The following is a 19245-nucleotide window of genomic DNA, read 5'->3' as shown; positions in this document are numbered from 1 at the left end:
TTCACCGAGAATAGAAAGAATTATCACCGAAAATCTTCCTACTGGTTCGATTGCTATTGAAAAACTTGCTCCAGAGGAAGAAATAGGCGTCTCTAACCTTGAAGATCAACTTACTATTGATCTAAGAGAGCGTGAATCTATCTTTTACAGTCCTCCTAGAAGTACTACTTGGTACCTTTCGTTAACCAATTATTTAGACAACTTTGGGCTAGGTTTTTCCACACCTCGTACTCCTTTTCCACCTGGAGGTATTCATACTCCTGTAAATATGTCTGGTCAGTCGTCCGTGTTTACACAAAGTCCTGAATCTTTCTTACACGGCGGTCCTTCTGTTCCCACTGGGTATCAATCTCTTTCTGGTACCTTTGCGGGGGCATCTCCTCAACCCGTTGATCATGGGTTATTAGTTGGAAACAGTGGTAATATACCATTGGGTGTAGGAGACATTTACATGATGTCAGGTTCAGTTCCCGTTTCCCAACCTCAAGGTGGCCAATTACCGCCTGGGGGGCAGCCTCAGTTAATGCCTGGGGGCAACCTCAAGGTACATCATTTGTGTCTGGGGGGCAACCTCAAGGTCAGTACGCGCCTATGGCGCAATACATGCCTCAAGGTCAACCCCAGCCTCAATATGTACCCCAAGGTCAACCTCAGTATCAATATCAACCTCAAGGATGGCAACCTCAAGGATGGCAACCCCAAGGGTATCAACCCCAAGGGTATCAACCTCAAGGGTACCAACCTCAAGGTCAAGGTCAACCCCAGTACCCGTATTTACCTCAAGGTTATCAACCTCAAGGTCAATACTCAGGTCAAGGTTATCAACCACCTCAAGGTCAATCATATGGTCAAGGTATGGGAACTGCACCTTACAGTTATCAATCCTATCCTCAATCCGACTATGGATCTCAGTATCCTCAACCTGTTACGGGTCAATACCCTGGAATGTTAGTGTGGGATCCGTCACAGGGTCAACAGATGTTGCAGCCAAGTATACAGTCGGTACCTCAAGCTGGACAACCCGTAGTTTCTGGTCCACCCCAGCAACCGCAACCTGTCCAGTCAAGTGTTCAAACTTCTGTAACTTCGGTAGTTACTCAGCCGCCAATTGCACCTAGTACTCCATCTCAAACGGCTGCTGCAACTACCGCCCCATCTACCATACTTACTTCTGGAGTATCGACGGCTCCGGTTTCTACTGTCTCTGTAACCACTCCTCAGACATCTTTACCGTTGTCTGGATCTACGATTCAAACCACGGTCCAGATGCCTGTAGGCCAGCCTGGTATAAGTACGGTTGTCACTACTCAACCTCAATTTGTTCAACCTCCGTACCAGGGACAGTACCAACCTGGGCAAGCTGTCCAACAACCGGTTTACCAGTATCAACCGTATCCTGGGTACACTTATCAACAACCTCAGCAACCCCAGTACGGTCCGGTTAATCCTGGTTTTCCAGGAGGATATAATATCCCAAATGCGACTCTTGTTCCTAGTTATCCTGGATATCCTCCTCCTGGGGCCGGTATTGTGACCCAGAGTTTTAGAGATCCTAACCGGCAGTTACCGTTTATCGCAACTTTGGATTTACCAGACTTGACGCGCCTAACGAACGATCCAATTCAATATCTTCCGTTCTGGCCGTCAATGCCAAATAAGTTGCCCAACGATATACCCAAGTTCGAAGGTAAGTCTGGAGAGGATTCGTCCAATCACGTGATGACTTACCACCTCTGGTGTGCTTCAAATTCTATCTCGGATGATTCGATCCGCTTACGTCTTTTCCAGCGTACACTCATTGGTCTCGCGGCCAAGTGGTACATTGAGTTACCACGGGCCTCTTTTTACAATTTTAGCCAGTTAGCTACCTCGTTCTTAACTCACTTTCAGTTGCCGGTCAGATACGATAATGGCACGGAGTTATTAACTTCACTAAAACAATCAACCTCCACGTATATTTCCGATCACATTCATGAGTGGAGACGTCGAAGAAGGCTAGTGAAAGTTTTTATCCCGGACCAAATCTTAGCTGAATGGTTTGTTAAATCATTATTACCAAGGATTACTGAAGATGTAGCTAAGGCCGGAGTAGTTACTGAGGAGCAAGTCATTGCTCAGGCGCAATACCTTGACTTAGTTTACACTCAGTCGGGTACATTACACGAGAAGATTCTGGATCTTCCAAAGTCGAATCAAATCGCTGCTGCTCCTTCGGGATCTCATGCCGCTGATGGTATGATTGGTATCGTGAATACAAAGAGCAAGAAGAAGTCTTCCAAGGCTTCAACTACTCCTATTATCACTTTGCCCGATTCCCCGACAGGAGAGTCTTCTCCTGAACTTACCGCCGATATTCACGCTGTAGAGTCATCTACGGCCAAATCAAAAAACGGCGGAAAGAAGAAAGGAAAGAAGAAGGCTAAAGCAGACAAGGCTCCGAAGGAGAAAACCGAAAAGTCGGAAACCAATGACGAAAAGCGCAAACCTCGATATCCTTGTCTTATTTGTGAAGAGGATCATTTTACGAGAGATTGCCCTCATCGGGCCGAGGTTGTGAAAATAGTCAAAGGTTCTCCCACTCCTGCTGTGTTAAAAAATCCATTTCCGGAGCAGGAGAATAAGATGATAGGTTCTTCCTCGAATGCCAGTGAAGAACCCATTTTGATGATGTCTCATGTGAGGATTGCGACTCGATCGCAAGATTATGGTAGTAAGAATCCTGTTGATGGTAAGGAAGCAGAATCTTCTCACTCTAACCCATCAACCTCAGCTCCTGGTTCCGATCCACTACAGATCGAGAAACCTAACCCGGACTTAGTAATTAAACCGCCCGCCAAGGGTGTACTTCGAAGGTCTGCTTTCAATCCACATGCGAGAGCGGCCCAGAATTACAACATTGTTGAGGACTTAGCTGTTTCACCCTCAGCAATGTCGGCGTTAGAAGTGCTGCAATCATGCCCAGCACAACGAAAATTTCTTTTGTCGGCTATAGGAGCTGTTGATGTTCAGGACCCGAATCTAATAATCTTCGATCTAGAAAATAGTACACCGCGTCTCCCCCATCAAATGGCTTTCCAAATTCCAGTGATAGTCAAAAACAGGCCTATTCATAGGACTGTGATTGATGAGGGAGCTTCTACGTGTATTATGTCGATTCAATGTTGGAGATCCCTTGGTTCTCCTTCGTTGAACCAATCCCCCACCATCCTTAAGGCCTTTGATGGCCGTGGGTTCCGTCCGTTTGGTATTCTACAGGAATTGCCTATAGGGGTAGAAGGTAAAACCGTTAGTCTGGATGTGGAAGTGGTTGATGCCCCTCTAGACTACAACCTTCTTTTGGGTCGAAGTTGGTCATATGCTATGACGGCAGTCGTTTCATCGGTCTTCAGAGTAATTAAATTTCCACATAACGGTAAGATCGTGACTATTGATCAGCTAACATACTTTTCATCCGACCCAGCCTCTTCAGAGAGTATCCAGCATGTCGGTAAAACGACAATCCCTTATAGGGACGTTGGTGTAGGTTTAGTTAAGGATTCCGGTTTACTGGGAACTTTTCCTCTCCCTCCACTCAGCGTAGAACCTTCATTTGCAACAATTCATATGATTACATCAGAAAACATTATTTATGATGATCCTTGGATTGTCCCATCTGACTCTGAGATAGACTCATTCGGTGATGCTATGCCCTTGAGTCCATATGAAATTGCTTATGAAGCTCTCATGTCTTTTACCGACTCTCATTCAACCGAGATCGACCAAATGAATGTGGTCAGTGAAGAATCACTTTTCACCTCAACCTTAGAACGGATAGCGTTTCCCGAAGTCGTGTCATCTGACGAACAACTTCGCGAAATCCTAAGTGTAGACGATCTACCATGGGAGGATCTCCATCACAGATCTTCGTTTTTACCTAAGGATGATGCATTTGAAAATGATTTTTCATCTATCTTTACCGCTGAATATGTCAAAGACGCTCAGGATCCAACGAAACATTCTGATTCAGAGTTGAATTTAGGGAATATTTCTCGTACTATTCCCATTGATATTTCAGTGAAGCCCGGAATTGAGGAGAACATTCATATAGGTGCCGCATGTACAGACGATGAAATCCAAACTTACAAGGCCCTATTCCAAGAATTCCGCGATGTGTTTGCCTGGTCTTACGAGGAAATGCCGGGAATCGATCCTGCCATTGTTGTTCATGAAATAAAAACCTACCCGGATGCTAAACCCGTCCGGCAACGGTTGCGTCAGATTCACCCTCGAAAAGCGGCTGCGATTAAAGCAGAAGTCGAAAAGCTGTTGAAAGCAGGTTTCATTTATCCGATCCCGTTAACGGATTGGGTATCGAATATTGTTCCGGTCAATAAGAAACAAGGAACAATAAGAATTGTATCGACTATAGGGATATCAATCGAGCTTGTCCAAAAGACAACTATCCTACGCCTTATATCGATCAAATTATTGATGATTGTGCCGGAAGTGAAATGTTTTCCTTCATGGATGGTTTTTCGGGCTATAATCAAATCAATATTCTACCTGCCGACCAACCAAAAACGGCATTCATTTGTCCATGGGGGACATTTGCTTATTGCAAATTACCTTTTGGGCTTAAGAATGCCGGGGCCACTTTTCAACGGGCGATGTCTTACGCATTTCATGACATCAAGCACATTGTGCAACCGTATCTCGATGATTTGCCTGCTCATTCATTACATCGAGCTGATCACCTTGTCCACCTACGAGCAATCTTTATGAGGTGTAGGCATTATCGAATTCGGTTGAATCCCCACAAATGTGTTTTCTGTATAGAAACAGGTCGATTGCTGGGATTTGTTGTTTCAAAAGCCGGCATTCGCGTCGATCCCTCGAAAGTCGAGGCTATCATCAAATTGCCTCCTCCTTCGAGTTTGCGCCAACTCCAAAGTTTGCAAGGGAAAGCGAACTTTTTACGCCGATTCATCCCAAACTACGCCGAGGTCACTAAAGGTTTTACACGGTTGTTGAAACAGAACATTCAATTCTTTTGGGACGAGATTGCCCAACAATCTTTTGATGCACTTAAACACGCGTTGACCCATGCACCGTTGTTGCATCCTCCCAACTACAACCAGGACTACTTCTTATACCTCGCAGCTTCGCATTCCACCATTGGAATGGTGTTAGTTCAAGAAGATGAATTCGGAGCGGAGCATGTGATATATTATCTCAGTAGGACCTTAAATCCCACTGAGCTAAAATATTCGCATGTGGAGAAATTGGCCCTGGCAGCCGTTCAAGCTGTCCAGCGTTTTCGTCACTACATTCTTCTCCGTAAAACTACAGTTATTTCGGATTGCAACCCTATGATTTACATTTTGACAAAACAACTGCTAGGGGGCAAGTACTCTAAATGGATCGTTATCCTGCAAGAGTTCGACTTGGAGTTCGAGAAGTCCAAGTCTAAGAAATCCTTAGTTTTTGCGGAATTGATGTGTGATTTCCCGCGTACTGACACAGAGACTGTGGCAGAGGAGTCCATTGCGGACGAATCTTTGTTTCTTATCAGTACTTTAGATCCGTGGTACGGGGATATAATCATCTATCTCCAAACCCAAACCTTTCGGCCTGAAGCTTCAAAGGCGGAACGTCGAAAAATTCGGTTTCAATCCCAGCAATACAAAATTATTGGAGATACACTTTATCGTCGGGGGGCAGACTTAGTTTTTCGACGTTGTCTAACTCACGAAGAGGCTGAGAGGGTTTTGAATGATTGTCACTCTGGAGCATGTGGCGGTCATATGTCTGGGTATGCCACAGCTCAGAAGGTGTTGCGCGCTGGTTACTTCTGGCCATCTATGTTTAAAGATTGTATCATTGCAGTCCGGAAGTGCCACAACTGCCAAGTGTTTGATCGAAAGATGCGCGCACCACCTGCTCCTCTCCACCCTATAATTGTCGTTGGTCCATTCGCCAAATGGGGTATCGACTTTATTACTTGTAACCCTCACTCGGCCGGGGGGCATGCGTATATCATCCTCGCGGTTGATTATTTCACTAAATGGGCCGAGGCGATGCCTACATTCGACGCAAGCGGCAAAACAGCTGCAGTTTTCGTATTCAATCATATTATAACTAGGTTTGGTGTCCCACAAGCAATCATTACTGACCATGGGAGCCATTTTCGAAACATCATGATGACTGAGCTTACAAGCCAGCTTGGTTTGCGCCACGATAGCTCTACTCCTTATTATCCGCAAGCCAACGGTTTGGTTGAGTCTATCAACAAAGTTCTGGTTATCATGATCCGACGAACCATTGGTATTCATCGGTCGAATTGGCACAACATGTTATTTTCGGCGCTATGGGCATACCGAACCTCAGTGAAAACCTCAACAGGGTTCACTCCTTTCCAGCTAGTTTATGGCTTGGAAGCTGTGTTACCCATTGAATGCGAAATCCCATCACTTCAAATGGCTGTCGAATTACTCCCAGCTACTTCCGAAGAGGAGAAACGTTTATTGTACTTAGCTAAATTAGATGAGACTCGACGTGACGCTGCATTGGCAATCGAGACTCACGCAAAGCGAATGAAAGCTCAGTATGATAGAAATGTGACCCCTCGAAGTTTTTCGGAGGGAGACCTAGTGCTTTTATATGATCAAGCTAACGATAAGCTAGGTGCTGGAAAATTCGTTCCTATGTGGCATGGACCCTATATTGTAAAGCGAAAGCTAGCAAAAGGGGCTTATGAGCTGGTAGATTTTGATGGGGACTCTTTGGGTAAACCCAGAAATGGACTTTACCTAAAGAGGTATTATGCTTAAATGGTGGGTATGGAGAAGTTTTAGTTAGGTTAGGTTTTCTTTCTAGCTAGTATGTTTGTTAGTTAGTCAGTGTGCTTAGCTTAGCAAGTGTGTTTTTTCGTCGTTATTCTGGCTTATCTTGGTTTTACTCTTGATATTGCAGATGTCGACGCCTCTCCAAACATACATTGGATTTGCTGATGGTGCTTGTCGTAGTACACGGAATATCTCTTCCGCAGCTTGGGTTATCTATTCACCCTCTGACGAGTTAGTTTCTATGCATGGGGTAAGCCTCGGTCAAACAACGAACAACATTGCAGAATACAGTGCAGTGGTTGAATTATTATCCGAATCTATTTCATTTGGAATTCGACGTTTGATAGTGAGGTTAGATTCTGAACTTGTTGTATTACAGCTTAATAGAGTTTATGCCATTAGAAATCCTGTGTTATTAAGGTTGTTTTTGAGAGTGCGTCTCTTGGAACGTGAATTTGATTACATTGAATATCAGCATATTCCAAGGTCTTTAAATACATTAGCAGATGCAATTGCTTCTCGAATGTTGGACAGACATTTACGATAATCATGCAAGTAAATTTAAAAACATTTCATCATACATGTTAAACAAGATAAGCCGGTAATAGTGATATATATATAGATAGGAGTGTGTCAAAAAATATACATCGTCTTCGATCATAGGTTGAAAAACACCTTATGATCGGCAAAAATGATAAAGTACAAAAAGTCAAAAATGTCACATGTGTCTACAAAGTGACTAGCCAATCACTGGTGGTGCTCCCTATACGACACCACTGCACGGGCTACCTTACGCAAAAATCTCCTAAACGGTCCAGGGACCGCGACTACATAGCGCTGAAGTCTGATAGGAATATCATCCATAGTAGTCTCAAGCATATCCGCCGTCAGACGCTCTAGATCATGCTCCAACTCAGCTAGTACCTCTGCAGCCGCCGCGTCCTTTGGGGCCGGTACCGGTGCAACTGGATGTCTTCTCTCAAAAGGCCGGAGGTTGGCTGGGCGCTGTGGACCAACATCTGCATTTTGAAAATTTTACTGTCAGTTTTGAGACGATATATATAAAAAACAAAAAAAATGCATAATTTGAAAACTTGTGAAAAATAAAGTACCTCTGTCATCCCATTGTTCTCCCTGTGGAAGAACCATGTCCGGATCACCTCGAAAATCTACTCCGGCATACGGAAAGTCCTGGATCGAGAAAACCTGGTCCTCCAACTAGTGAAAGTAACTATCAGAAAATCGAACAACTGCCGCGCCCTCGTCAGGATGTCGGGCCATCACCGCCACCCATCGTACCAGCTTTGGCTCCCGAGGACCCAAGATATCAACAGTGAGTTGCTGAGGGATCAGCATCGGAACTCTCTCTAAGGCAAAGCTCACGACTAAAGGCCCATATCCAAAAGTTTTCAGTCTTCTGTTCTTTGCCTTAGTCAGTTGACTCTTCACGTTAGCCGACACAGCATCACACCAGTTGAAAATGGTGCCTTGGTAACAGTCAATTGCCATCCGCATTTGGGACCCGGAAGCAATGTGTAAAGCGGCCGCGCCACAAATTCTGGTAACCGTGAACGCTATAACTTTGAGTTCGCGCAGAGAGATGTGTTTGATCTCCACGCCTTTCGAATGGTGTGCACCAGGTGTGCACCAATCTTCCCGGAGACTAACAAGGGATTGGCCACCCGGCCTAGTCCCGGCTAGATTGAGTTGCTCGCCTCTATTTGGCAAGCCAGTGAGAAAGTATACATCCGAGGGCTCTATCTCGAGCTGGTGCCCTCCTATGTAAAAGCATTGCTCTTGAACGTTCCATCTCTCAACCAGCCATTCTAAGAATCTTACCTGGGCCCTCATGCCAAGTATGGCCCAGTATTTATATAGCCCGCATTCTTTTAGGGCATCAATGGAAGGTTGATGTTCAATTGCAGCTAAATCAACGTCTTCATGCTCTCTTTCTCTCCAATCCAACATGGTGAGTTCCCTACACACCAAGAAACAATGATTAGAACTGATTTGGGGAAATTTGAATGGTTATTTGTGGAGATTGGGGTTTTAAAATCCGCCTTTCACGGAGGACGCACCCCGCGTTTACAACACAGGGCGTCCGGACGCAGCTGGCCTGAAGGTGGGCTGCGTCCCCCGACCATTTTCCTGTATAGGAAAAAGTCGGGGGACGCAGGTCACCCGAAGGGCACCTGCGTCCACCGAGGGGCGCATTCTAAAACCTAAACTCCCCCAAAAACCAAAACTAAAACCTAAAAATCAACTTTAATCGGATGAAATTGAAGAGTAGGATGTTGTAAAATACCTGGAAGAGACGGCGTTCGTTTCTGACGGTCGGATTTTCCGCAGCGACCACGAGAAGTTTCTTGCCAAAAGCTCCTTTTTCAACCTCAACAGTCAAACGGTAAAAATGACATGGTAAAAAGTCTTTTTATAGGTTTTTTGGATGAATTTGTTCATTTTTCACCATGGAAAGATGTTTTTCGATGTATTTTTGCCTATCTTAAACAGGTATGAGTAATGTGTCGCTTTTGTGCAGGACAAAGGGACTTAGAGGGAAAATTGTCATTTTTCACAAACCAAAATATCAGAGTCATCTTTTAAGCCCTTTTCTGACTCCTAAAAAATGAAAAGATTGCCGAGCGTTTCTTTTACACTCGTTAAAACGGAATTAAAAGACGGTCCCCTTATAGCTCTTTTCTGACCGTAAAATCAGGAAAAGATTGTCGGGTTTTTGTCGTTTCAAACTCGATACGGAAATAAAACGACGTGTCTTTGATCGCTTTTTACTTTTCAGGTCAGTGACACTAATTATGAAAGTACTCCTTGGTCGCAAGATCAAGCGGTTCCCCCAGGTATTATTTTATACTTTTTCGGGCTTGAGGGACACAAATCTACGAAAAAGTTCAACTTGGAGTCTTCTTAAGTTTTTCAGACTCTCTAAAATTGAAAAACGCCGAGTTTCTCCTATACTGGGCTCGTTAAAAATTTCACAGTAAAGGACCTGTTCAATTACAAACAGGAACGAACCACTCCTTCCTAGGGTTCGAATCAAAACTAGGTTGGACTCATCCGAAGGATGAGCTTATAATCAAGCATATGTTATCCTCCTCAAGCTTGTTAAAAATAAAGAGGTACTTGCCAGAAATGGTGGGGGAAAAGAGAGAAGAATGAGCCTATTTGTTACCTTTTGTCTCAGAAGAAGCTTTATTACCACTCTTGAACACGACACTTTTTCATTCACCTGGGTTGGGAAATCCTTTACCTCACAGTTGATCAAACCACTTTGAAAGTCTTCAGCCGGGTTCCGGGGATTAAATTTGAGTTACTCAGTACCAAGCCATCTGTCGTGTTGTTATGTGTTCAAGAGGTCTGCAAACAAAACTTTCATCTGCAAAATACTTGTCATCCATTTGACCATCCCTGAGTCAGTCCTTACAGCAACATTTCTTCAACTTGAACAATGATTTCGTGTTGTGGGCTTGCCTGCAACGGGTCGCTTTTTATCGACATCGACACATTATCTAGAGAGATGACTTAGAAATCATCAGTACCTTGAAGTCTGCATGCATCAATGGCAGGTTTCTCGCCTTTGACGTCAGTTTACATCATTGACTTTCGATCGAAGGATTCCGTGAAATGTTCGACATCAACTCATTCATTCACATCTCATGGATTGTACTGGGTACTTTGAGAACCATTGACATTACTGGTGGTCTCTCTCACGCTTGTTAACAGTTTACATCATCGACTGGTAATCAAGTGGTTTCTACCATGTTCGACATCAACTCATTTATTCGCATGGCTAGAATCGTACCAATTCGAGAAGTAGAAATGAAGACCCTGGATCTAGTTTCCACCATCCAGGCTGCGAGGAGTTTTGTATTCATTATCTAAGTAGACTAATCATAAACAGATGGTTGCGCCCATACTGTGTCTACAAAAGTCTATGATTATGATGTACTGCAAGATCATTCCTGTATCAGAGTAGTTAGTCTGTTAGTTAAAGTTTTAATCTGAGTATGGGAATGCCTACCTCAGTGATGATATAATCTTATACATGTATTTTGTGTTGAAAATTGCAGGTTCTGACCAGGCTCTCCATGAGATAATCCTTGAAATGATAAAGCGCTTCACCCTTCCTAGATAATACAAAACCCTAATCTATTCCAGGCTTCGCACTTTAGGGGGCAATCTGTTACACTAAAAAATGTCACCATGACTATTTACAGTTAGGATGACTCTATCAACAGTCATACTACCCTCTTAGGCAAGTCTTATGCCTCTGCTCTCCATGTCAAACTCCAAAAAAGAGAGAAAGTCTTTCTAAATGTATTTATCTCTGGGGACGCAGGTTCTCTCAACCTTACCTGCGGGGACGCACCCAAGGTTCACAAAAACTGCGTCTTTGGACGCTCTGTATGTAAAGGTGCAGGTGCGTCCCCCTGAAAAGGTTAAAATGCGCAAGTTTCATCTTTAAAAAGTCACTTGTGGTTATTTCTAGAGAATTCTAGAAGGTTGTTCGACGTGTATTGAGCGCCTCCAGATGGTTCATGCACTCCTAGCAAAGAGGAACTTATCCCATCAATAGGGGAGCTATCCCATCCAAAGAGGGGATTATCCCATTGATGGTGGACCTGATTAACTTCCTCTTGAACACTATAAATACAGGCATTGGGCCAGAAGGGGAGAGGTTGAAAGCTATACATTTCTAAGGGTAAATGCTGCAGGAATTAGGACTCCCATTTAGAAGCTTGTGAGGAGAGATTGCCATCTTTACTTGTTCTATTTGGAAGTGGGTGAGCTTTGTCAAAGTAAAGGAGAACTCTTGTGGACCCTGGAAGGAGCTTGCACAACACCAAGGCTCAGGTTGTAATGGTTCCTTTTGATTACCTTTAATGCAAATTAGTCCTTTCTTCTCAATAACTTGTTGTTTATGAGTTATTTCATGTACTCCTTGGTCTATATGTTGAATATGCTTTGTTTTATGCTATAATCAGGTGCTATTTAATGGTTTGACTGTTGGTGATTGCAGGTTTTGGAGAAAAGGAGGAGCTCATCCAGATCAACAAAGCTTGGACTTCTACAACAGCGTTTGGACAAAGGTAAGAACAAAACACTTGATTTCTCATATCATAATGCATGTTTAGAGAAGGATAGCTCTAGTTTGTTTTGTTTGTCATTAGAATGTCTTAGACTTCTAGGAAGGTCGGTTGTGTCCGCACTATTGACTGATTCCGTGTGACAAGTTTGTAAGTCTGAGTCTTGGGTTGTAGTAGTAGTAAGAGGCTCTGCAGCTGAGTGCGCAGAGGCTTGGTAGAGTCCGCAACTATGTGCGCGAATCCCTGCAGCTAAGTGCGCATGCGGAGTTGGGATGGTACTTGGATAGAGAATTAATAAAAGATAAGTTGATTCTGAAATATTGTGTGTCTATGCTTCTGTTATATTTACGCATCTCTTTACAATTTTATGATTGCGCGCGCTTGTTATGAATGTTGAATTATTAATGAGAATATTGGGCCCACACAATTAAGTAAGATCTATAATAATAGCACAGTAAGGATAGAGGATCTAGACAACACCTCTTCACGCTCTTTACAGAGCTACGTGGAAGCAGTTGCATAAGTTGCAAAGGGCAGATGACTGCACGGAGTAGTGCAAGCGTGCAGGTTCGGTTCGTGAACTTCCTAGACTTCATGAAAACATCCCTAAGGTGTGGAAACCTGATTCCAGCACCCCCCCATACTACTTCGGGTGAGACCTCAGTCCGCACACTACGGACTGTTGCCAAAAGGGCCAGTAGTTTTGGGATTTGTTTGGCTAGATCACTTCTGAACCTGAGTCAGGCCCCAACAAGCCAACACCATTGATATCATATGTATATACATTTTATATATTTCAACAAAAAGAGAAGACAAGAAATACAGATTCATTATATATATATTGTGATCTAGACAGATCAAAAGAAGGCGAAAAATGAAGATGAGAATGCAAGCGAAGCATGTTACAAAAATTGACCTCTACGGTGTTGCGTGGGTAGTGAATGGTTCCTTAAATGGTAAGCCTTTATTGCCCATTGATGGTCAGAGAAATCCCATCGTATGTAACTTGCGCTCTAGAATTGCATGATCTCGGGGCCATTAGTTTTGGGTGAGACATCTTGGATTCCAGAGCCTGGCGGTGGACACGGAAATTTTAGTGACTGCACGTCTTCTTCGTATAATTCACTGGAATATATTCTCATTGCTCTACTCCTATTGAGCATAAAGGGAGGTGAATGAAATATCAACACTTAATTTCATTCCTGGTAGTATTCCTCTTGTGCGACTTAATTTCATTCCTGGTAGTATTCCTCTTGTGCGAAGGAACAATGGAAACAATACATAAGCAGCCAATCTTTGTTAGTGTTTGAAACACCAACATCCAGGGTTCGATGGAGCAAGGATGTGAAGCGTGAATGAGCCAACATTGCAGTGGAGGGGAAGGGAGGATAGCTTCCCTCAACTGGCCACCCCAAATCTAAGTCATTTGATTTAACCTTAGGGCATCGATGACAATCAAAATGATAAGTTTCTCATGTCTAATCAGCTCAATATGAGTATATCCTTGAGAGTTAAATTGTCTCGAACCTTCCCATTATATACTCAAATATTATCACAAGTCGAAATGAAACATAAAACTTAAGAGCATCTTGAGAAACGTAGGTTTAGACATCATGCATTGCATAGATTTCAAGGGGATGTAACCAGATATATTTAATCAGACAACATATATAGTATGCTTACTTGAGAAGTATTAGTTCACATGAGCTAGGGTAAGAGTTTAATATAATAAACAATTTATATCTCTCTCGGCATGATTCCAATCACAGTACAAAAAATTCATAATGGTTTCAATGATGATGTGCAGTCAAACATAATTATACATAGCAAATTTTTCTATGATGTGTTGGGGGATGTTACATACTATTTACATCGGCACTCAATTTAGCATTTGATAGGAAAGAGTAGATAAATAATTCAACCTACTCATAAAGAATATTATTGGAACTGATTCTTCATCATTAGTTACTAGCGACAACCCACAACCACTGAGCCAAGCCCTCAAGATAAATTAATGAATCTACTTAGAGCTTAAGACTTAATCCATCTTTTGTTTTTCAACTTAGTTATACTTGATAGTCCATGCAATGCTATTTATATAGTTTTTCCTTACTATTTTATGTTATATGATTATTAGACAATAGATCCAATATCAAAGTTTTGAGTTTATGCTACTAGTTTGGTTACCTTAGTACATGTGGCTTCAGTGAGGAGCAATACCATACCACATGGGTTCATATTGGGGGATATATATTGAGGAAACAATAACATAATATATTGGGGGATATATAGGGGGTAAAGGATTTTTATATTGATATATATAAAATATGGACCTCAAAATTAATCAAAAAATAAAAAAAGGGTATAAAAAAATATTAGGATACCTACAATATCGAGTGAAAGTAGGGGTTTTCTAAATTGGGAAGGTGTATTGGGTTCATATTTCTAAGGGGTTAAATAATGTGATTTTTAGAGGTATTTCCCAATATGTAGTCAAATTAAGGGTATTGTTTAGTATGACACGAACGCACACAATATGTTAGAGGTTCATTGAGTGAAGCCCCCATGCCTTAATGGGACCTGTAAATAATGTTTATATTGTACCTTGGTCTTTTTCTTTAGTAATTTTAGTATATTTTTTCCCCTCTTCTACATTGTGGGATATGTAGTTGATATTTATCAAGTTTTAGTAGTGGCCAATATTGACATCTAGCATGGAGATGGTAGCATACATGATTAAGGGGAAGTCACAAAAAGAAAAGAAACATCTTTTACTTTTTTATGAGACTAAGTGTGGATGTGGATGATCACGAAGGTCATGTAGGAGTGTTCCACAACCTATAATAGGTGGAAAACATATTTAGTTGAACTTATTTCCTATAAATGTTTAGTCATTAGTGGTCACAATGGCATTATTTCTTTAGTAATTGCAATGAATTTGATATCCAACTAACTTTAGTAATAGTGGTCAATTTGATATTGAATTATCTCTCTGTTTATTTATGAAAGTGGAGTGGTGTTTTGATGGTAAAAATTTAAAATTTATAAAGAAGTACATAGCCTTAAAACTATAACATTTTATTAAGAAAGAAAGAAATATACAGTGAAATTGTATCCTCTTGGAATTTAAAACACATTTTGCTAACCATTAAACTTCTTTAAATTACATATCCTTTCTTTAAATTATAAATTATAATGTTAAATAAATAAGGTACCACATTTTTAAAAATAATGTAAATATCTAAAATTTTAAATCCATATTTCGTGGATGAATGGGTTTTGAATATTCCAGGAGAGGAGACTAATTCAGAATACATACTCCAGGAGAGGAGACTATAATTCAGAAACGTGTGGATTTTGAATATTCATACATACTCCCAGGAGAGGAGAGTGTAAATCAGATTATCCATCAAGTCGGTCGGTGTCAAGAGGAAAAGGAGGAGTTTACGTACGGAACCAATTAAACACGTGGAATATTAAAATAATTACATGTCCATGGAAAAGGCATCAGTGACGTACGTACATGGATGGAGGAGTTTACGTACGGAAATAATTACATGTCAAGTCTTAGTCTTAGTCTTTGACGTCCTCCCTCCTCTGGTCAAATTTGGAGGTTCTGTTCTCCACCGTCAATATCAATAAATTTGGCGGTTCTGGACACTCAATATCAATAGCAATATCAATATGAGGCGGTTTTCAACTATGCCGTCCTCAGTCCTCTTGTGGTCAAATTTGGAGGTTCTGTTCTCCACAGAGATCGCTTAAGATCTCCTTTCCACAATTTCAATTTAGTGAGGGTGTAAAATGAGTAAATATATTTTATGAACTAAATATCAAAAATTTTATTTAAAATTTGGAACTCTAGCAAATCGAAGTTATGCTTTCAAAATAATTTTTTACATTCACTCATTTTTTATTTTGGGTAGTTATGAATTTTATTAACTAAAAATCAAAAATTTCACTTAAAATTTGGAACTATAGCAAACAGAAGGCTTCAAAAAGTTAAGTTATGCTGGTACGTTCAAAATATATTTTTTTAACGTTTACTCATCTTTTATTTTGGGTAGGTATCAAATTTCCCTAAATTGAAATTAGGTAATACAGTTTGGTTCTTTTACAATTTGGTAGCAAAATATATTTTTTAAAAGGTTTGTACCTCTAAAAATTTGGTTTTTTTTTTGCACTTAATAGATCCTAGATTATGATGGATCTATGCTGGTTTGATATTAGTAATGTGAGGTGTATCATGGGGTAAGTGTTTTGATGACTATCTTTCTCTTCTTAGTGATTTAATATGTTGTGTGAAGGAATTTGAAGGGAAGAAGTTAATCTTGAATAAGTGGGAAGTAGTACTAGCAGCCGTGTTGTTGGTTTTGATTTAGTAGTTGTGATTATTTAGATATTTATGAGAATGGATTTATTATGCAATTGAATTTTTAAAAATAACAATTTAATTAAAAGGAAACATTATAGGGAGAGTAATCAAATTTAACCTTAAATGAGAGACCTAGCAAGTATATGATATTTCTTCCATGCCCACTAATTTGTCAACTTAAATTTATTAAAAATGTAAATATGATATTTTTTCCATGCTAGTAATTTGGCAACTTAAATTTTGTACATACTTCCAGGTTAAATAGGAGAGAAAGGATTAGTCATGGCAAGCTTATGAGATTTTTTCCTACACAACAATTTGTCTACTTAAATTTATAAGAGATGTACATACTTCACCCTTTAAGATTTGCATCTATGACCTTTTAAGAGGAAAAAAAACACATGTGAAGAATCATTAAATCCACTCAAACTATACATCATTATAATTATAATTATAATTATATCCAGGTCACATAATTAAATTTACTCCTGAGTAAAAATAGATAGTTGGAGAAACACTCTATGAGCCTGCTCACATTTATTCTTAACATTAGCTACTTCGATTCTGTGTGAAAGTAGTTTAATTGTTAAAGGGGAATGCTCTTGAGAACAATTGTTTCAATGGTGAGGCCCGGCCCGAATCCAAACAGGACTCCCATTTCCAACCCCTCTCCGCTGGTTGAACATCCGTTTTGTCGAGACGCCTTCCTCGTCTCATCCAATATGAAGTGGACGCAGGCACTGGACATGTTTCCGTACTCGCTCATAACGTGCCTAGTGGGTATCAGTTTTGTGGGATCCAGATTGAGCTTGGCCTCCACCCGATCAAGGATGGCACGTCCTCCGGGATGAACAACCCAGAACAACTTGTTCCAGTCGGATATTTTGAACTGACTGAACGCCTCCACCAGACAGTTTTCAATGTTGGCAGAGATAAGATCCGGAACCGCGCCTTTGAGTTGGAAGGTCAGTCCGACCTCTCTCACCTTCCCACCGATGGCTCCGTCGCTGTCGGGAACAACTGTCTGGGATGTCCAAACGATTTCGAAACAGGGCTTCTCCACTTGAGGGATGGGATCGGCTCCCACGATGAGGGCAGACGCACCGTCGCCAAACAGAGCTTGCCCCACCAGGCTGTCCAGGTGAGTCTCGGAGGGTCCACGGAAGGTAACGGCGGTGGTTTCACTGCAGATGACCAGCACCCGAGCTCCTCGATTGTTTTCGGCAAGGTCTTTCGCCAGTCGAAGAACGGTGCCTCCGGCGAAGCAGCCATGTTGGAACACGCCCACTCTCTTCACACTCGGGTGCAGCCCGAGCAACTTGGCTACCTCAAAGTCTGCTCCGGGTAGATCCGGAGTCGTTGTGCTGCAAAATATGAGATGAGTGATCCCAGACTTGGACTGCCCCCACTCCTGAATGGCCTTTTCAGCAGCCTCTTTTGCCAGCCGGGGCACCTCCATAGCCAACATCGCCTGCCGTGCGTCCAACGATGGCACCTCCACGAACGCGCACACATCGGGATTCTTCTTGAGAATCTCCTCCGTCAGGTACATGTATCTTTGTTTTATTGCTGACCTTTCACCTGCATGGAGCCATATGTATGATGATTAGAAAAACTAACATCATTTTTGTATCCAAAATCTTGGATGATAATCAATAGTTTTAAGTTATAATCAACTTAATATCTGGAAAATATTATTTTTCTAATAATATTAAAAATCTTTATAATTTAATTAAATTTTTATAATATTAAAATATAAATATTTATTTTTTAAAACTAAATATTATATATAATTTGAATTAACCAGCATTAAATTAATGATAATAATAATTTCACATATAATTCTACCTTAACAATAACTAATTAGAACACTCACTAAATTTGATAAACGATTACCATATTGAAATTTAGTTATGTACGTGATATAAAAAAAAACGTTATAGTCACTAACTAAACCATTCCATTCCGAGATTGTAATTTAATTCAATCATTTAAGTAACTAAACCATTCCTATATTGTAATTTAATTCAATCATTTGAGTAACATAATAAAAAGTGACAGCCACTAAATTTAAATTTGAAAAGTGACGCCGACATTGAAGCAGTGCAGATTTCGGAATCTCTCACTTGTTTGTTTGACTCTAAATCTGAAAAGTGACGCCTAACATTGAGGCAGAGGCAGAGGCAGAGGCAGTGCAGATTTCGGAATCTCTCACTTGTTTGAGTCTAAATTTGAAAAGTGACGCTACGCTAATATTGATTAAGTATTGCAGATTTCAGAATAATATTTCTTCTTCACATTCACATGAAAGGTTTTTGTAACGAGAATAGAATAATACTTGTTCGCATGAAAGAAAACAGGTTCAGGTTTTTGTAACGAGAATAGAATAATATTTGTTCACATGATTGATTCATGAAGAAACAGAAACAGAAACAGAAACTGAAACTGAAACTGAAACTTACATATTCGCTTGAACTTATCCTTGAGCTCTGTGTTATGCTCGTTACCGGTGATTCGAAAGTAGTAATCTGGATATGTGCTCTGATCCACAGCATTGGGTGGATTGGCAGTGCCGATAGCAAGGATCGAAGCGAAGCCATCTGCCCTCTGCAACTTCCTGAAACCTTCAAAATCAACGCCCCCCATCTCTGCTATGCTATGAGGAGGTTAAGCGTAGTACCAAACCCTGGACAACAAATCTCAATATTTACTTTACTCTACTTTACTTTGTTGGTCGAATAGCTATAAGAATCTCTAAATCTATAGCTATTTTTATACTCATATAAATCATTATTATATAATATAATGTATCAATATAATATAATGGAATGGAATGGACCAATTTGTCCAATACCATCAGCTTTTACAGTCTAATACCATGGTTTATTAATATCATAGTCTACTATGATGGCTTGGCTTATCATAACAATAATGCTTTGTTTGA

At 40.9% G+C, this 19245-nt stretch overlaps 1 protein-coding gene across 1 annotated transcript; it reads right to left on the bottom strand.

Annotated features, from left to right (window-relative positions):
- Nucleotides 1-16769: 16769 nt before the first annotated feature.
- LOC149156714 (pinosylvin synthase-like) lies at nt 16770-18983 on the bottom strand. Its single transcript, XM_089438454.1, has 2 exons — nt 18764-18983; nt 16770-17882 (listed from the first exon to the last, which is right to left on the bottom strand). The coding sequence occupies exons 1-2, from the start codon at nt 18945-18947 to the stop codon at nt 16888-16890; spliced, it is 1179 nt and encodes a 392-aa protein (XP_089294580.1). The 5' UTR covers nt 18948-18983; the 3' UTR covers nt 16770-16887.
- Nucleotides 18984-19245: the final 262 nt, after the last annotated feature.

The sequence above is a fragment of the Pinus tabuliformis genome, chromosome 9 (genome assembly GCF_031772625.1).
Source record: "Pinus tabuliformis cultivar Carrire ecotype Pingquan chromosome 9, CPIR1, whole genome shotgun sequence".
Classification (NCBI taxonomy): Eukaryota; Viridiplantae; Streptophyta; class Pinopsida; order Pinales; family Pinaceae; genus Pinus; species Pinus tabuliformis.
Note: the sequence above shows the minus strand (reverse complement) of the source record. Positions and strands in the feature narration are given on the sequence as shown.

Excerpts from the sequence above, each read along its gene's own strand:
- LOC149156714 (XM_089438454.1), bottom strand. The coding sequence starts at position 18,947 with ATGGGGGGCGTTGATTTTGAAGGTTTCAGGAAGTTGCAGAGGGCAGAT. Across the intron at positions 17,883-18,763 it reads GGATAAGTTCAAGCGAATAT|GTGAAAGGTCAGCAATAAAA; the intron begins GTAAGTTTCAGT and ends GGCTCCATGCAG.